The 20,436-nt window shown below is 44.1% G+C and overlaps 1 protein-coding gene across 1 annotated transcript in view; it reads right to left on the bottom strand.

Moving 5' to 3' along the window:
- The window catches only part of PEPD (peptidase D), a 294,060-nt gene that overhangs the window by 71,138 nt on the left and 202,486 nt on the right, over nt 1-20,436 (bottom strand). Inside the window, exons 10-11 of the mRNA XM_085638402.1 lie at nt 8,814-8,882; nt 2,661-2,738 (exon numbers count right to left, since the gene is read on the bottom strand). Of these exons, the coding sequence (XP_085494528.1) occupies nt 2,661-2,738; nt 8,814-8,882 (147 nt within the window). The remainder of the gene's footprint in view (nt 1-2,660; nt 2,739-8,813; nt 8,883-20,436) is intronic.

The following is a 20,436-nucleotide window of genomic DNA, read 5'->3' as shown; positions in this document are numbered from 1 at the left end:
GCTCTTTTGCAGTCTTTATCCTTCTGACAACGTTTTCCTCAAGGGCATTTCAAATGTTCCTCCTGAGGAGTTGGTGAGGTCTGTCCCGAGAAGCATGGTCAGGGTAGCCTTTTCTGGCTGGTTTGCTAGAATTCCGCATTTCAGCTCATGACCTTCTCTGGTCTACAGAAAGCATAACAACTAGACAAAATAAGACTTCTATAACTTCCTCAAAATCAAAGCTGTCATTTCGAAATCTAAAAGCCATAGTAACACTCCAGCCCTATCAAACCTTATACTGAAACTTAACAAATTTGGCCTTCAAGTATCTTACCTATACAAATCTTACGTCCAAAGGCATCACAACTAAACAAAGATATAACTGCCTTTTGGGAAAATCATTCTTTTAAACCCATAACAGACTCAGAATGGCCCCAAATCTGGAAATCAGTAATTTCTCAAAAAATCTCCCCTGTACTATCACAAACCAAATTCTGGCTCAAACACAAAATATTCTGGACTCCATTTCGTCTACACTTACTGAAGATTTTAGATTACCCCATCTGCTGGAACTGTAAAGAAGAAGTCGGAGATCTCGCTCACCTCATCCTTCACTGTAATTAGCTATCCCAATACTGGAATAAGGTTTTCATTCATATCAGATCTATTCAAATGCCACCCAAAAAAAGAACTTGCTTTCCTCATTAAAGGATTTCTGGATACTAACCTAGACAACACTTCAGATAGTGCTTTGTTGGACTTACTACTAGCATCAGCAACCAAAATAGTCCTTTCAAACTAGAAAAACAAACACAAGGCTTCCTTTAACTGCTGGACCAACTGGGTCCCACACATTAGCGGCGCAGACAATATCTCCCTTCAATGCTCACCATGGAAGACTCCCTCTAAACCCATTTGGGATACCCTGGACAACTATTTTGTTACCAAAAAACCACCCCAGACACACTCAAGTATAGTCCTCCTTCACTTCCAAAACTTACCACCGAACACCTGCACCCAACTCCTGTATACTACCATAGTCATAGTTCACTTCTCTCGCTCTCAACAAATAAGACCGAGGATCACAACCCCTTAAGCCTCGGCTAAAACCTAGTCCAACGTTTCCCAGAATATACAGATCTAATATACACCATTTTATTGCCTTACCCTATACTTGACCTGTACTGCTTAACCATAAATCAACCTAATGAGTTTAAAGGCACTGTCCTCTGAACCAATGTGCCTCTCTGTTTTTCACATCAATAGCCTTGTACTACCTACCGTCAAGTATTCCTCATAGACCCAATGTTGTCTCTACTGTTATTGGTATGTACCAGACCAATAAGATACCCATACTAGGTTAGGCTGTCTCTCCGAAACGTATCTGGACAGCTCAGTTTTTGCTACTACTCTCTGGCAACACTTTCTGTATGAAAAGGTCTGTGGTTACAAGGAATTGGTATTGAAAGCGGGATACAGGATTAAAACCCCCTATGCAATTTTCTAACTACTGGGAATGTTTCACTCTTAGATAAGGTATCATGACACATTTTTTCTTGTGCCATCCAAGAGTGACATAAAATGGACAAGAACGGAGAGGGTGATCTCACACACACAGACAATTTTCCGCCACCGAGAATACATGATGGTTTTCTCTTTTCACTGATGAGCTCTGTGATCGCAGAATAAAATGTAGAAATGCCTCACCATCTCTTTCTCGGTGAGGGATTTTCTGCTTCATTTCAATTCCTCTTGGTAGTAAGGCGGAGAGCTCTGACAATGCAAAGATTATTGCTGCCTTTATTATAGGTCTCAGTCTGCAGTATGGCTGGAACCCTTTTAGGTCGGCTTAAGCTCAAGATCTCTGGGCAGCCTTTGTTGCATCTTGGGGATATCACTCAGTCACCAATACACATATAAATCTTTCAGTGTGTTAGGCACCAGGCTCCCACCATCCACACACATCATATCACAGTCTTCTTCCTTCCCAGCGATTCAAGTCACCCAGTTCTGGTAAACCAAGGATGTCCCACAGCAAGGCACCACATCTCTTTCCTCAATGCTGACTGAGCTCCAGAGCTACTCAGTCCACCTCTCAGAAGGGACCTGGTTACTGCTCTGCAGTTTGTAGGATACCACTGTGCAGCAGCTTCGGGTGAGAGTTGCACACCGCTTCTTCATTTGTGTTAAATGGGCATTAAAGATTTCTGCAGGGTGACCCGGGGGCCTTATAAATGTAGCTGTGCTCATAGCTCAACAGGGAAGCATCCACACAGATGCCAGGTTAGTTTTGCCCCCTATTTGCCTATTTTTGACTGGGAATAAAAATAAAAAAAGGTTTATGATGCAAGACACACACACACATTATTATTCACTGTTTAGGAGGAGTATCGCCTACAGTCGTTTCAGGGCACTAACGGGACAAAACAATTTTTCAATGAATTAGAAAACCGCAATCACAACTTACTCTAATGGAATACCTAGTATGACCTAAACTTTAGTACCACTGATGCAAAATTATGACTGGTGTGGGAGCCTCAAAATTAGGATTCACTGAAAGACCTCTTTTCCTAAAGACACTAGCAATCAATTTTTATCATTGTCAAAATGCGCTTTTCGTTTAGTTCTATTAATGCAAAAATGGCATCGCCTTTATTTAATTAACCTGAAAACCAACTCACCACAAATCTCCATCAACAACAGTCTTGTCATTTGGAGCTCCAGCATGCCCGTAATGCAAAATCGATGAGTTGTCTCCACTAAGTATAATAAAAGAAAAATAAAAGAACATCACAATCAGTTATTCTCTCCACTTAAGTTCCATATCAGTCACACAATGAAATGGAAATACCATGGTTGAAGTACTGTAACTCAATTCTGCCAATTTCAGACACCCAATTAATTTAACCAAGTGAATTCTTAATGGGATTTCAGGATCAAGAGTAAAGGCATTTTGTGAAAGAGAGCACATAGAGTGGCCTATTTACAAACTGCATTTCATAGCACACGAAATTGTGATTCAGTAGTTCTACTCACGGAATACAAATGCTATTTACTAACCAACGTGCAGAGACGTCCGCCTCTGCCACTTCTATCATTTCAGTACAGCGATCTCCATGTGTTTGTGGAGATCTCCGCACAAGTAGGGCTACTTTTTAGCAGAAAATGTAGGAGGGACAAGAAAGAGTGGCTGGAAAATGAGAAATACCAACAACTAAATGAGAGGGTTGTATGCAGGCTTGCAAATACAAACATCCATCAGCAAAAGAGTAAGCCCACAAAAGAGTGAGCACATTAATAATCACATACTACTCTTCAAAAGTTGTATAGGAAAAGCATTTTTTGATTTGCTAATACTTTTGGCACTATTTGACGAATCTTCATGAAACTTAAAAAAAATAGTTAAAGGTTTTATCTACCTCAGCTTCTTCCTGGAAAGTTTTGGGGTGATCCGTCAAGCAGGGGCTATAAGGGGGGTGGGGAAGGTGGAGGGTCATACCATAGGAACATTATTCACAGCTACAGCCAAAATAGCTGAAAGGAATTCCACCAAAGGTAGCAGAAAGGTAGATGTTGGTCCAGAAATTGTGTTTTTTAGGATCGAGCTTACGACAGAGCATGAATATGCACTCTCACTGTTGAGGCTCTGTTGTATACAATATAGACCTTGCAACCCGCCCATTGCTTACCCATTTGTTGGAGTCTGTGTCACTCTGCTTTGATGCATCCTAAATGGTTGGTAGAGGCTGCACGCCACTTTCATTCCTTTCTCTGGTGCAGGGACCAAGCACAGATTGATTACATTTAATTGGTGTCCGTTCCCTGATCGCGCCTTGATTGAATGCTATTTGATTGAAGTACTTTTTTTTTTGTTTTTACACATGTTGCTGCTTTCCCCTCCCACCCATTACTTCTCCATGTTGTGGTCCCCTATGCCCCCCACCCCTCCATTCTTGCTTGCCCATACCCCTCCCACATTCTTGCTTGCCCAAGCCACTCTTCTACCCGAAAATAAAAAGTGCTATGACGCGGCGCCAGCACTGGATGTGTCATTGCGCATTTCTGATAACTTTAATTTTATCCATGCTGCACAGCACACACTGCTGTACAGCATGGCTTCGAGGCATTGGCAAAGCCAATAGCTGTCGCTTAGCAGAGACCTATTGGCTTTATCAATACTTGTTTGAATTCTCAGAGCCCCCTTTTTTACCACACGGTTAATTGTTTCTAGCTGGGAAACTAGTACAGTGGATTAGTGTGTGTAGCCTTCCAGGTGCAGGGTTGAATCCCACTAACATAAGTCAGTGGGTTAATGCACCAGCCGCAGTGCCTGATGTACAGTCAGAAGATCTAATCATGGTGAAATACTGGAGGAATGGTGCACAAGTCCATGTGTAAATGATATCGTATTCTATTAACGTTAATTCAGTCTCCTCTGGAGTTCACCTAAAATCCTTCAAAACATGGATTAAGAGTTCTGCAAAATTCAGTTCAACACTTCATCTTTTGCTGCAATTTCTGTAACTTTCACATCACAGATCTGAATTTGAGGGAATGGAGCATGTTATGCCACCCTTGAACACGTTTCTAGTTCTTTCTCGGCAGTTGATTTCAATCATGCATTTTCTTCGTTTTGCTGATTCAGTTCTCTGCTATGCATTTAAGTGACAAGACATTGATATCCCATTCGTTGCCCAAAAATGACATTTTGGTAGATTCGAAACAGGAGGAAAAAGCTTCAGTTGACACTAAAGAATAGAATCCCTTCAGCACAGTATATTTAGGACTTTTGTATTTATGGATCTATGTTTAATTTTTGAATGGTGCAAATCCAGGGAGAATGAATGGCCTTTCATAGTGTCAACCTCACTTTTACGTGGAGGGGAAGGTACACGTGGAACAGATCCTCAGCTCCAGAGTCATGCTTCTCTACACTAACCTGAAGCTCAAGCTCTGCGGGCGCTACACCTCGAGCGGGCGTCGTAGTTTCATTAGTGCCGCAGTTAAGGGGGAAGCATCAGCTGGAGGGAGCTAGTGCAGATCCACTCAGTGTGCTATACAACCACCGTTTCTTTTTTTGTGGATTCCATACAAAATAAAAATCATGAGGGTCCATTTGTTTTAAAAGACGGAGATCTCAGTATTCTCAGTTTTGAGACGGGAGTTGTAGCTAGGGGTGGGAGGCGAAGCAGGGTGTGTAGTGGAGGGGAGTTCACAAAATGACAGATGGAGAGAACAGGGCGTGGACGCTAGGTTGGGGATGCCCTCCTGGCATGGCATGAGTAGGGAACAATTACTGCTGGTTGGTTCGGGGTACGCTGCGAACAATAACGGACATCAATAATTCCAAGCACTGTGGTATAGTTTGTCCGTAACCTTTAGAACATTGTAACTATTAATGGGCGTACACTGCATTTCCATGTGCTACTTACATTATAGTCAGAAAATACGAGTGTGCTTCACAAGTAGTACTGAAACTAAACAAGGACCCACCACCTGCTGCTTACTGTGGAGGACAGTTGAAAGAGGATTCTTTTGGGGGTACAGTACGCCCCTTGATTTAAAACCTGTTACGTAACCCACTGAAAGGATGAGATACTTAGTCAGCTCCTTCGACTTGAACCCGTGATCTTCAGCTTAAGCAGTCATCTCACTCAAAGTATTAGTTCCTTAACCTATACCATCGACTTTGAGCGCTCCTTGCAGGAAATCCTTCTTAGTGTTTTACAGAAGATTAATTAAAACTGAAATGAAGGAGTTGCAGCAAGCACAAATAACAGTGGACCACATCAGAGATCAAAACTTCTCCTCTGTCACAGATTCAGCCCTCATTTTTTTTTGTACAAGTACAATTACATACATAAGGAAAAGTGGTTTTGATGCATTTTCCGAAAGCCTGTTTCCCCGTGTCAGCTGTTGTAGAATGTAAGCAGTCCTCAACCCAATTTTAACCAATTATCTCCTGTATGCCAACAACTGAAAGTGACTGATGACCTGGAGAGGTCACGCTGTTGTATATCATGTCTAAAACAACTTTGATAAAGCCCATAAATCTTGCTTAGGCAAGACCTATTGGCTTTGCCAATTCTTGTTGTTATTTAGTGTAAATTCTTTGAGGAGAGAAGTTTTGACCCCTGTCCAGTCTGTGATTTCCCCACTACATTACCCAATGCTCCCATCCTCTACATCATCCTTACCTGCATCTTTATACTACTTCACTTCCATTTCTATCTTTCAAGCTAAATGATTTATGACTACACTTGATTTTGAGGTCCCATGGGAAACATGAAGACAGCAACACAAAAATCTCCCAATGTGAGGGGTTTATGGATGTGGGCGGATGGCTCATCATAGCCAAGGGACTTGGGGGTTGATTTACATTTAGAGTTACCAGAGAGGTTACTCCACATACGCGAGAGAGTACCCTCTCCACCAAACTCACAGTGCGTCCAACCGATTTGGAGGTGGGTAGACCGACAACAGGTCTACAGCAGAGCCTACTCTGACTCAGTCACAGACATTCTCCTCCGACAGCCCAATGGAGTACGGGCCATTAGAGGTAAGCCCTCTCACCATCCTCCCAATTTAGAATGGGCGGTCAGATGGCTTTTTCTTGCTATCAGCCATCTCCGGATAAAACCTGATAGTGATGGACAGTAAAAACATTACCTACGCATTATGGGATAAAACTCCCACGGGGTGAGTCATTAGCTTTACTTTTTTCAAAAACAAATACCCTTTTTAGAAGTTTGTTTTCGAGCAATGTAAAACTCTGCAAAAATTTGATGGCTGTCCGTCATGCTTGACGGAGCTGCCCATCAAACATTTACAACACTGACAGGAACTGATGTGATGGCGGTAACTGCCAATGTTAAGAGATGTACACGGGGCTAGCGGACATCTCTAAATTTGGGAGACACGATGGATGTCAGGGTGACAATCTAATTTAAGGACAATAACCCGTCCTCCAAAATCTAAATCAGGCCCCTAGTTTTCACTATCAAGGACTACTAAAGTGAGACAACAAAGGAGTTGAAGAGGTTTGAAAAAATGGTAGTATTGTTCTTTTGTGCCCTGTGCGATGGTTCTTGAGATAGCTACTGCTACATATTAAGATTTCGCCTTGCTTGTCTTTTTACTGAATATTAGTATAAAATAAAAAAGGTCTGGGAAATTAATGAACGTCTGGAATTTACCAAAGGAGAATATATTCCAAGGCAACTAGCTGATATTGGTACAAATACTAGTTTAAATCCACTGAAGGAACAATTCGGTATTCATTCTATCAACATTACAAGGCTCTGTGTAGCTGCACCCCCATCCACAATTTTTGCCTTTGGGGAATATGGCTTATCCCTTTGTTTGGTCCAGCGGCAGCTTCACACCTATAGCGGAGGAGCATCAACCCCCCCCCCCTCCCCCCGCCTCAAAACGTTAAAAATAAAACGATAATAAGTGGGTTTTTTTGCTTAATTTTCTTACAATAGCAGAGTCTTGGGGGCGGGACCTAACTGGGCGCCAGGGAGTGATGGGCAGGGCACTGTTGTCAGTGCGCATGACGGTTTGGCTGGACGTCGCAGGCCGGCAAAACCTTCATGCGCACTGAAGCTCTCTCCAACCAGAGCTGCTTTGCCGGGTTGAAGAGAACAAGCACAGACTCCCAGTCTCACTGGGAGCGTAAATCATCAGCACTCAGGCCAATCCTGATATTGTTTTCAGCAGCATGAAAGCAGCGTCGGGATTGGCCGCAGGGGATTACGGGAGCCTGTGCTGGTGAGGATGGAGCAGAAGAGTAGAGATGCGGCATGTAAGTTATTTTTTTTTTTAAGTCTCTTTTGTCATCTGCACCCATCCTCTTCCCAGCCCCGCCACTCTGCCAGGACATGAGCCGCTACTGGTTTCGTCACAATGACTGAGATTGCTCTTTCAGATTATTAGCTCAATTGCCAAACCCAAATACTGAATAGGGCATCTTGTCCACTTTATACTGTATACATCTTATTGGGGGTGGATTGAAAATAGGATTTTAGATGCTGCTCGCAAATGCTTCATGGCAGCCTCATACCTGGAACTTATGTTCTGTGGGGTCTTTAGCAGCGTCTATATAGTTGAGTAAGGCATATTTCTATCCCATTTCACTTAGCTATTGCATCTGAAACAGGACAACAGAAAGTTGTCAAAAGCCTAGAAAGCAGCTTTCAAAACGGCTGCCACACAAAGTGACACAAAACTACATTGACAGAGTGATGATGCAAAACACGTTGGTCACACAAAGTGACAAGTCACCTTGAAAGTCTAAAAAGCAATGTTTAGCTGCTTCCTAGGCTTTCAACACAGCCAGTCATAGTGCATCAGGATAGTGAGAGGGAACACTCAAGGGTTCGCAACAGAAGCCATCTGATGCATAGATGAAGGGCACAGAGTGGTCAGGAGGCAAAGGTTGGGCGGCTGTAGGGAGGTGGGGAGATTTAAGTGTAGAGTGTAAGCACACTTTAAAGAAATACAAACACTCAGATGGAGTGATAATGAAATGTTGAAAAAAAGTAGTTCCATGACTAACAGTGGAAGGCTACAAAACAGCAACCAATCTCAAACATGGTGAAAGGGTTGAGACAAAAACAGCAGAGACAAAGACGCAACATATCACAAGCAAATGATTGCATATTGACAACACAACCATCCAATAGGAAAGGAGAAAGTGGCTGGCAAAGTAAGGAATACAACGGTGCCTACAATGGACAGCAAAGGTTATCAGTAGCGAGACAGCAAAAAACATAATGGTTCACAGTATGAACATAATTCCACAATACATTTATGAAATTGGCTCTTCTTACCTGCCACATATGCAAGTGTATGACGTATGCCGCATGCCTCCACGTTTATAGCAATAATGCAGGAACAGGCTTAAATAAACAGAAGGGGAATGTGAGTGGCGCCTTGTACTGTGCAATCCATAAAACTGCAGCAAAACTGAACCATTGTCATAAATATTTAGGCAGACAAAGTTATGTCAGCAAATGGTCATTGAATATGTTTGAAAAGTAATGTATATATAAGGTATGGAACAAACAAATAACTACTCACATGGGTAAAGCAAACCATGACATAATAATGATAAAAAGCAGTCTAATTTATTCATAAAAGTTTTGTAAAAACATACACATTTTGCTATTATGTCGCTAAGATGACGACCTAAAAAGGACTGTGTACAGGACACGTTTTCTATTTCTCAAATATGTGTTTTCCCATGACACAAAATTAGCCAGACATTTAAATTGAGACAACTCGCACAAACTCTCCTAGCTCACGAGGCACCACGTTGCACATCATGAACTAACCATTAAACATATTTTAGCTACGTACTGTTAGCTTCTTTCAATTACCTAAACACACAAAAATTACCTTGTAAAAAGGCAACCAGGTCATCAATTGTCCGCTGCAAATTGAATGACATACGTACAGCGAAGGCACAGAAGTGACTTAATGGAATATGCCCCCTCGAAGAGGCGGATTTCGGAGCTGGGAACTTTAGAAATAAAATCGATAAACAATAGCAAAGGTTTTTGATTTCCCATACAGAAAGGTATTAACAAAGTACTGGGATCATTTATTGGCAACATTTTACCATAAAACTCTGTATTTCCCACAGAATTTTGAAAGCCCAATCCCCTGATATCCTAGCGGATCTTCTCATACCCTACACCCCCACTCGCATCCGTTCAATCAGCACCTGGCGGCCGTCCCCCGGGTTAAGAGAGCCAGGGAGGGAGGACGTTCCTTCCGAGCTCTGGCCCCCAAACTCTGGAACTTCCTCCCGGTGAGTATCAGAAGCATTAAAAACCATGTTGCTTTCCATGAGGCCATAAAACCCATCTTTTGTCTAAATAAGCTTCAGCTGCGCCGGTTGACCCAGCCACTTCTGTCTGCGATTAGCGCTGGGACGCCCCTTGGCTGGGGCATCCATGCGCTCTACAAATAATATAACATAACAATATAGAGAAGATATTTAAAATTATTTTAAACAAATATAACACAATCCATCTTAAAAGCCATCAGACTGATTTTCTCAACAGATGTAGTATCACATAAGTATCTGGTGGCACAATGGGTTTTTGAGCCCACTTTTGGCACCCCAGGTTATTTTGGTAACACAGAGAGGGCCTTGTGTGGCCCTGTCTAACGTGCATCTGCACAATCTTAAAATGGTGTTCCCTCATTTGTATGGGGTGGGCACTGGGGCAAACAGGCCTTGGGGAGTGCACAGATTATGCACCGCAAAAGAAGCGATGTGGTCAGTGTGCTGCATGAGGGCTCTTCTTGGGAGTAAATCTCAGAGATTCCTGGGAAAGCAGAGATCCCCCTGCCATGTCGGTGCAGTCACACATTGCACCATCCTATGGAGGCATCCCTGCCCCCCCCCCGTCAAGCACGGTCAACTTGGAGGTCTGTCAAGGTCAGTGGCTTAGCAAGGTCAGGTGGTACCCAGTGCGGAAAATTTGTCACCCCAGGCTTGACAAAATGGGAAAAATATGTGTTTAAAACACATATTTTTGCCAGTGATGACACCCGGGGCTGCCCGCAGCCACTGCACCCCCTTCCTACGCCACTGGTCAAGGTTCCTTCTTGACTGCAGGAAGGCTGCTCTTCCCAGTAGCCATGGTACCTCCTTGCACTTAACAGTAGATGTGAAAGGTGTAAAGTGTCGCCTTAAGAGAATCCCAGATAGGAGAAAAGGCCACAAGGAGCACAAAACCTCCTTGGCAATCTTCTACCTCTTGATTGAAGAGGAATACTATGCAGAAGTAGATAAGATAAGCAAGGCACCAAGCTACCTACGTCATCTGTAACAGAAAAAGCCAAGCAAGAAAATCCAGTAGGAGATCCAAAGCAAATCCATGCTTCAAAAAGCAAAACAATCCGAGAAAATAAATAGTAACAACGGGCGATGAATGTGACAAAAAGAGACCGAATACGTTTCAAAGCATCCTCCACTAGTTACACATGCTAATGCCTCCTGTTTATAAGATTCAAACAGGAACTGCCATCACAAGATAAAAATGCAGCTTCATCTTGCATTGGGAACTTCAGACTGAAATTTCTAGACCCACTACCATCTTGAAAACAACAATTCATAAAGCTTGACCAGGCCAAACACATTGCATTTAATCAGCATGTGAGGAAGAAGTCCAAGTTGGATATCTTTCAACTGATGTAGAACTCCTCAGTCCTGTCACTGTCGTCCCACCTGATGATCCAATGAGGTCCTGGGGGTCCCCTCTTACCCCCCCCCCCCGAATAACCACAGCAAGTGAAACGCTGGAAAGGTCTAGGCCAGGAGGGCAACCAACTGCATGAAGAGTGCAGCATCCTGCAAATCCTTGCATGACTGCACGATGAGTGCATAGTCTTTCTCTGAAGGTCCTCGCCTCAAATAAGCTCTCGTGTTTGAAGGAACTGTCTGATAATTTAGCTGGGTCTGTTGTTCCTGTAATCAGGTCTAGTTTGTGCGCTCACCACTCTGTCTTAGGCACTGATTCTAATCAATATATAAATATCTATGTATGGAGGCATATCTTCCTATCATATATATTACGACTGTATATCCAAGTCACAAATGTCCCCCGGGCATCAGTAAATTGTTTACAAATCTTGGAATTACGCGTTACAGGCATATGCCTATTTTCTCTAATGCTACTTGAGGGCAAAATCTACATATGCAGGGAGTAGCATATTAGCAAACTTTCAATAAAAACTATGCACACAAAAATTACTTTGGGTCTACAATCTTTTCCTTCCTCAAGTCACTTAGTTGATGGTTTAGACCTGCAGAGTGGGTGCATAACATGTATTGTAAATGTTTATGAACTGTCACAAATTATGAATAATGGTTATTCATTGCACTTGCCTAGACTACTCTCCCAGGAACACCCACAAGGTGTTAAAACTGCACAAAAGATGTGCACATCTGCAGCATATCTTGGGAAATATAAATATCCGGGGACAGGAAAATGTGCCAATCCTGCCGTTACAAATCAAAATCCGATTATGCAAGCAGAGCTTCCCACTTTTTTAGTGTACGGCTACCTCACACGTAGGAACATTTCTGTGTATCTGATTCCATGCATTTATGCTTCTCTTTTTCACAATATCTCTAAAAAGGACATCTCCTACATGTGCCTCCCTCAACGTTTCTCAGGCCTCTCCTGCACATGCATCCCCAAAGTGTGGCTCAAACATCATTGGTCCAAACCTTACATAATATCTAACTTCGCTGGGAAGATAAAGGGTCGGTGATTGGGAATGGAGGGTGCTTGTAAACTAAGTGTATTGGAATTATTTAATCCTAACCTTATGCTCAGCTCTCTATACACCGCATGTCTGACTATTAAAAGTTAGACAAGTAAACGAGAGCATGGCAATTTGGATTACCATCATGGATTTGGTGAACCACAGGATGGCCAGTATAGATCCATGCTTTGCTAGGCAAAACAGAAAAACACATTTCAAGGCCAGGAATCTAAGTTTCAGCTCTAAGATTTTGATGTGAAGACACTAATATTCCCTTGACCAGAGACCATTTAGGTAGCCTGCTCCAAAGGCCAATTATAGTGTTCTGCATTTGACTGCACTCTTACTGCTCATGTCCTTATTGGTACCTCACTTAGCATGTTCTGCCTAGAGCCCACCAAGTTAACACAGGAAAAGGAAAATATAAGACAATGATGCTCTTGGACTTACTCCTTGTCGTGTGGAACTTGGTTCCTTTAGCATAAAGGTAGAATCTGTAACACTCACTATTACAGATGTAGGCAGGAACGCTGGAGGTCCTTCAGGCCATTAAAGGTGGCTTGACAGATTTACATACATTGTTCATTGTGTGCAACATAGGCTGAACCATCCTTGGGAGAGCGACCAATCTAACTTGTTTGAACTCTCATACAGCTCTGATAAGCTGAATCTTCTAATTGGGATCAATACAAGACCTAGGTGGACGCACATTAAGCCCCAAGGAATAGAGGATGTGTAAGATCAGCTCAAGCCTCATTGGAATCTGAAACATACACATCAGTAAATTACTTTGTGGAAGAAAACGTCCATTTCTTTTCTGAAACCTACTTGGGAAAGTGCTAGAATATATTATGATGATCACTAGAATGAGTAGAAGTTTACCTGTTGCTTCCCATGTAACTCTGTTGTGGGTAGAATTTGGAGTTTGACACTTCCACTGTTTGTGACGAGTCCATCATACATTGCTCGTGTGGAAAGAAAGCCAGCTCAACTTTTTGTATTATATTTTATTGTATTGTAGCGTTTGATTACACTTACTGCCCCTATGTGGGGTGTTGGAACGCTTACCCACACAGATAGTAGGGTACAACGTGTAGGGTGTGTGGTTAGGAGGGTGAATTTTGTTTCTAGTCTTTATGGGAAGGGCTTTCAAAGTTGTACAGAATGACCATCTAGGTGCTGTTATCGTGTTATGGGATGTAACGCCTGATGGTGTGATAGGGAAGGCTAAGTGAGAGATAGAGGTGTAAAGTAGGATTATAATAAGGACTAACCAGCTTAGCTAAAGAGGCAGTGGGATACTGTGTGCCCATACAACCCAAAGGGGGTAATCAGAGAAAGATCAGCAATTCCTATAAGCAAAGATGGTGCTGAATGAGCAAAGTGATGGATTCAATGCTGAAGTTAAAGGAGGGCATTTGTGGGCTTCATGAGGGTTCGACCATAACAAGTACCTGGTAATGGAGATAGTCACTGTGCACAAGTCACCTCTACTGCCAGTATCAGAACAGCTACCAGGACAATGGAAGATCTAAATACCCATCATTTCACAAGTTTGAGCACACCTCAGAACACTGCCCAGGGCACTTGCCCAAAGTTAATAGTCAGTTCAGCTGTCGAGTTCAAAGGTGGGTCTTTGTTCCACCACAAAGATATCAATGCTTTTTGGCTTCTGATGTGTTAAATAGGTGTGGCACTTTCAATGTGGTCCACTCAATCGACCCATTTATCCACCCATAGTGCCAAATTAATGTAAATATTGTCATCCGTAACTATGGTGAATAAATGCAGGCGTGGTAAATGTATGTGGTATCGGCCCACTTCCCAACTATATATGCACCCATAGGCTGAACCCAGCTGCACATATATCTGCATTCAGGAGAGTAAATTCAGAATGGTTAGAGTTTGCAATTGCAAACTGCTAGTACACAAATTAGACCATAATGGTAAAAACGGAGTGTAACCAAATTTGCTCCCAGGGGCAGAGTTGTGCTTTAAAGTGCAAATGTATTTTTGCAACACATCTCTGTATGTAGAAATTTACTTCTATCACATTTGCACATATACAGAACTATTTTAGGCTTGTGGGTTCTCTGGCAAATGGGAGATGGCTGCAGAACCCGTAATGCACCAGATTTTTTTTTAGAATTCCTAACAAGGCAGATATTCATGGGAAAGCCCACTGGTGAACATTTACAATTTTTTCACTGGGATATTTTCGAATCAGCCCACACATTCAAGGACAGACAGAGTGGTTCGAATCACATTAGAGAAAGTAAGAAGTGTAAGGGCTGAGGACATGGGGAGGGCCACACCCCACTTGCAGATTCTGTTACGGCTGTCCGCAGCTTTTTACTAGCATTGACTTCACTGCTTCAGTTTGCCATTCATGCCTTTTGTTTGGCAGGAAATTCACAGAATTCTCTATCTTGCACTGAGCCACTTGGTGTGAAAAAATTATAGCTCAGTGTAAACAGAGTGAAACTACAGAGCATTTACATGGTCCTGTGGCTTATTGCCTAGTAATGTGCATGCATATATTCTTGTTTATTTTTATTTGGAGTATTTATAAAGCCCACAACCCTTATGAGGCTCTAGAGAAAAGAAATAAGATATACTGTGGAATAACAACTATTAAGAGAAGACAATTTCAAATGTGTATGGACTGGTTTAGAAAAAATAAAAAATAAACTTTAGTAGTTGGTGAGAAAAAAAAACACTTGTGTTACCTCTGGCAATTATTTCGAAGGGGAAAGGGGTCATTTGAATGCATAAAAAAAGATGAAGGAGGTAGTTGAAAGGGTGGTGACAGGTTATTTGCTCACACTCTTCACCCTGGAAAAGGGAAAGAGGGGCTAATCTCCCCCACCACAAAAATCAATGAAAAGGATTTTTGTTTTTTGCAGATTTTTCTATTTGCCAGTTGTTTTCCTAGTTCCACTACCAAGCATTCCTCATAAGTGAGACTAAAGTTAAAACAATCACTTTAAGACTACATCAACAACCACCATACAGATAATCCAGGGGAAATAAAATGATAAATGGCACCACATTTTGGAATGGGATTGATAAGAGAGATGCAATACCAAAAATATAGATAGTTGAGGGTATTGTTTAGTTAGCTCTATCCTATTTAGTATACTGACTTATAAGTTGAGGGTGAGACGGTTTCTCAAAAATCATTTGATGACCCACACCTAGAAGGAGTCAGTATACCAAACAGGATAGATCTGACTAAACAATACCCTCAAATATATATTTTGTGTGTTGCATCCTTTCGGAGGACATACTTGAGGTGAAACCTCCATCACCCTCTCCTTAGGGATTTATAGTGGTAAGAGCGAGACAACTTACAGGGACACATACAAGCTATTTAAGTACCTGATTGTTCTGTCACATACATGTGGCCACCGAACCTTCCTGTAAGCAGGGGCAACCGATCACTCACAATACATCTGCAACGTCATGCATACAATGAGTATTCAGATTTCATGGCAACCCATTTTGCTGGCAGTGAAAACAAAAAGAACTTCCGAAAATATTCTACGTGGGAAATTCATCTGGTCTGATGCCCTGTGACTAAGTCTGACTAACTGGGATTGGGAAGATGTCACCTGTAAAACAGAATGACAGCTTCCAAGTTCTATAACAAAACTTCCACAATACGCGAAGCCTTCATAAACCTACGTGTGTCAAAGACTCTTCAAATTACATGTGGCTAGCTGTGAGAAGTTGGCCTGGTATATGATGCTCACTAGTTAAAGTGATCACCTTGTACCATGCCAAGCAACCCTTATGGTGTGGTTGTAAGTCAACCTTTTCGGACTAGCTGCCCTAGTGGTAGCGTAGGCTAAGCAGTCTTAGAGGCTAAACTCGTGAAGCGTGTTAAGCCAGCTGTTTTACCAAATGCAACCCCCTTTTATACCAATGAAAGGACACCACACAGATATATATTCAAAATATATATGTATTTATTTCTCAAAGTAACCCCTAGTCTCTTTATGAGCACAGGAGCACAAATCGTCAAACAAGATTACAGTAGAATACACAGAAGTTGCACTTTATATGGATAGGCCCTGGTGGCCACTCAAACCATATACTAAGATAGTGGTATAAGTACCACGAACAGAAAAGGGAAAAGGCCTAGGGCCTCTAGAATCGCTGGGCCTACAAGGAGCTAACGTCAGTTAGTGACCAGGAGGTCCACGGGTGGCGTGTGCAGAGCAAATAGTCACACGCGTGCTCCCATAGGTTTCAATGGGTGCGTAAAAAGTACAAAGTTACTGCAAAGAGGATCTTCCGGATGGACTAGGAACTCAAGATTTGGAACACAGGCACTAGAGATGTAATACTACACTTGGGCACAGGAGTGCCAGCTTTACCTCACCCACAGGAAGCGGGTGCATAGGCCTCGAAGTGCGTCGGGTTTCTTCTATTTGTTCCGTGGAGCCTGAAGGCAACGATGCTGCAGGCGGTCGGTCCGGGAGAGATGCAGTGGATCCAAGAGTGGATCGGAGATGTTGAAGACCTGTAAGCAGAGGGGACAGTGTTCACAGTCACTAGCCAGTGACCAGCGTGGCACCAGGTGGGTACCAGGCAATGTCGGGTGCAAACAGGAAGAAAGGTGTAGCTTGTCTCTGCAGCCACGTGGTCCCTGGAGGTCGACGACGTCCAGGAGTCGGTTCACGAGCTGTCCCACGCAGGCTCTCGCTGTCGGCGGTGTCGGCGACTTGATCGAAGCAAACAAGCCTTGGCAAAAGCAATTGTTGTAGGAGATGAAATAAGCTGATGGTTCTGACCAGCAAGGTCAGAAGGACTGCTCCTTTGGAGGGGAGCAAGGGCCAGTCTGGAGCAACCAGACCAGCGGTGTATTTCTTGAAGTTCGTCGCCAAGATGGCTACTAGCCAGCGGGCCAGCAACCGGTTAGGCGCGTCGAGTGCCAAAATGCAGAAGGGCCCCACGCAGATCGTGGAGATGCTGGAGGGCTCACCTTTGGTGCAGATGCTGCTCGGGTGTTGGGCTTCTCAGATCCCAAAGCACAACTTGGAGGGAGCCTCGGTTGTTGCACTTGTCAGCTTGTCGTAGTCGTTCCAAGATGGCTGGCTCCACGTTTCTCGGTGCCTCCACGGGTCTCCTCTTTTCAGAGACTGTGGATCGGGCGGTGAGAGGTCTGGAGGTCCAGGTCTTGTCAGTCTCTGGGCTCGGGCTCCGGCGGGAGGCGGCGGCAAAGCAGACGTTGATTCGCTGGATGGTGCTTGCGTTAGCAAGGTGGTCACTCCCTGACCACAGGGGAGATTGGCTTCAGTCCTCTGTGCAGCAGAGCGTCGAAGTTCCCGTCTTCTTCTTAGTGTTAAGTTGATTCCAGGATGTCTGAAGTCTTAGGACACAGCTCCTACCTTTAAGCGGATTCTAGGGGCCGGACTACCTGCTAGGTCCCTCCCTATGGGTGGGACCAGGAAGGGGGGTGGTTACACCACCAATCCTTTGTCCAGCTCGCCCCAGGCCCGGGACTGGTGTGCCCCAGGACCGGTTTGAACTGGCATATGCACCGAGGCTCCTTGTGAGCCACAGGCATGTCTGGTTTCTTTCAAGCCCTACCTGACCAATACACAAAATCCTGTCTGGGGTGGTGCACGCACCTCCCCTGGCAGGAAACCCTTTGTCCACACCTCCCAAGCTGGAAGGACTCCCAGCAGCAGGAGGGCAGACTTGTGTCTGTGGTGGCAGCATCCATTTTGTGGAGCTGAGGCTATGTCTGATTTTACCCGGGTTTCAGGCACTGTACATGTCGTGTCCCTCTAGAAGGGTGGAATGCTAACTCCGTCGCCAGAATTGGCGAGGGGTTGGTATTCCAATTCGTATGACACCTTACTCGACATGTTTTGATAAAGCCAAACGAAAGATAGCATTTAACCGCGAGGTTCATAATGCACTTAAGAGTATATGGTATGACGATATCTGGAAACAGTAGAAGGAAGTTGTTCCGACCACTGCAGACAGGCTCAGCTCATGCCAGAGCACCATCTCACATGGAACCACGCAATCTGCCTTCAGGATTGTTAAGGCCTGCCATAGGAGTGACTTATAGGTTACCAGGTGTCCCATTTAAGGTTAGGTATAGGTATACTACACCTAAGTAAGAGGTGATTACACCAACTTACCCCAGCTGAGTGATCAGCCAGTTGTGTCAAATTGTTAGGCCAAGCCTGGGGTGGCATAATACATGCTTCAGCCCCTGGCAGGCCTTGGGTACACCAATGCCCTGGGTACCTAGTGTACACTGGTACAGGGGCTGACAGGGTGATCCACTTCCAATTGGTTATGCACCTAGGGTGCATAGTTTTAATTTAGTAGAGAGAACAGCAGGCTGGGGGTCTGATTGGCAGGCCCACAGCCTCAATATGTCAAAAACCAGTGAAGCAAAAAGCAAACATTTGGGGTGACCATAGGATAGCAGACCCTACTCTCCTACACAACCCCCCCCCCCAAACGCTGGGACATTAAACTAGCCTTGACCAGTCTCGTCTTCATGTCCTAAGTGGAAGTACCTGGAGAGACCATCTGCATTCCCATGGTCAGTACCTGGCCGGTGCTCCACTGTAAAGTCCATCCCCTGTAGGGAAATGGACCACCTAAGCAGTTTGGGGTTTTCACCCTTCATCTGATTTAGCCACAAGAGGGGCTTATGGTCGGTCTGAATCTTGAAGTGAGTGCCAAACAAGTATGGCCTCAGCTTCTTCAGGGCCCACACCACAGCAAAGTCCTCCCTCTCAATAGCTGACCAATTCTTCTCTCTGGGGGTCAACCTTCTGCTAATAAAAGCAATGGGTTGGTCTTGACCATCTACATTAAGTTGTGACAGCACAGCTCCCACACCCAACTCAGAAGCATCTGTTTGGACAATAAACTCTTTGGAGTAGTCAGGACTTTTCAGGATAGGTGCAGAGCACATGGCCTCCTTCAGGTCATCAAATGCCTTTTGACAGCTTACTGTCCACTGAACCTTTTTGGGCATCTTCTTGGATGTCAGATCATTAAGAGGAGTCACAATGGACCCATAGTTCTTAACAAACTTCCTGTAGTACCCAGTCAAGCCCAAGAAAGCTCGAACTTGAGTCTGGGTGGTTGGAGGGGACCAGTCCTTGATGGATTGTATCTTACTCTCCAGTGGTTGAACTTGGCCTCCACCCACAAGGTGGCCCAAATATACAACCTTACTCTGCCCTATCTGGCACTTTGTAGCCTTGATAGTGAGGCCTGCCCTTTGCAGAGCCTCAAGAGCCTTCTTCAGGTGGATCAGGTGATCCTCCCAGGTGGAGCTAAAGACAGCAATGTCATCCAGATATGCTGCGCAAAAGTCATCCAACCCAGTAAGGACTTGGTTCACCAGCCTTTTGAAGGTGGCAGGTGCATTCTTCAGACCAAAGGGCATCACCACAAACTGGTAGTGCCCACCTGGGGTTGAGAATGCTGTTTTGGCCTTAGACTCCTCAGCTAATCTGATTTGCCAATAGCCAGCTGTTAAGTCAAATGTGCTCAAAAACTTTGCAGAAGCTAGTTTGTCTATGAGCTCATCTGCCCTTGGGATAGGGTGTGCATCTGTCCTGGTGACAGCATTGAGTCCTCTGTAATCCACACAGAACCTCATCTCTCTCTTGCCATCCTTGGTGTGAGGTTTGGGGACCAGAACCACTGGGCTAGCCCAGGGGCTCTCTGAGGGTTCAATGACACCTAATTCCAGCATTTTATGTACCTCAGCCTTTATACAGTCCCTGACGTGGTCAGGTTGTCTGTAAAGCTTGTTCTTTACAGGCAGACTGTCACCAGTGTCCACCACATGGGTACACCAGTCAGTTTGACTAGGTATCAAGGAAAACATATGTGAAAATGATTGTAGAACCTGTCTACATTCAGTCTGCTGATGGGCAGTGAGGTTGCCTCCAAGGGTCACTCCTTCAACTGAGCCATCTTCAGGGTTCTGAGACAACAGGTCTGGGAGAGGGTCACTCTCTTCCTCCTGTCCCTCATCTGTAGCCATGAGCAAGCCCATGTCTGCCCTGTCAACATATGCTTTAAGCCTGTTAACATGGAGTACCCTGTGGGGACTCCTGGGAGTTCCTAGGTCGACCAGGTAGGTGACCTCTCCCTTCTTTTCCAGGATTGTATGGG

This window comes from Triturus cristatus, chromosome 12 (assembly GCF_964204655.1).
Source record: "Triturus cristatus chromosome 12, aTriCri1.1, whole genome shotgun sequence".
NCBI classification, from domain to species: domain Eukaryota; kingdom Metazoa; phylum Chordata; class Amphibia; order Caudata; family Salamandridae; genus Triturus; species Triturus cristatus.
Note: the sequence above shows the minus strand (reverse complement) of the source record. Positions and strands in the feature narration are given on the sequence as shown.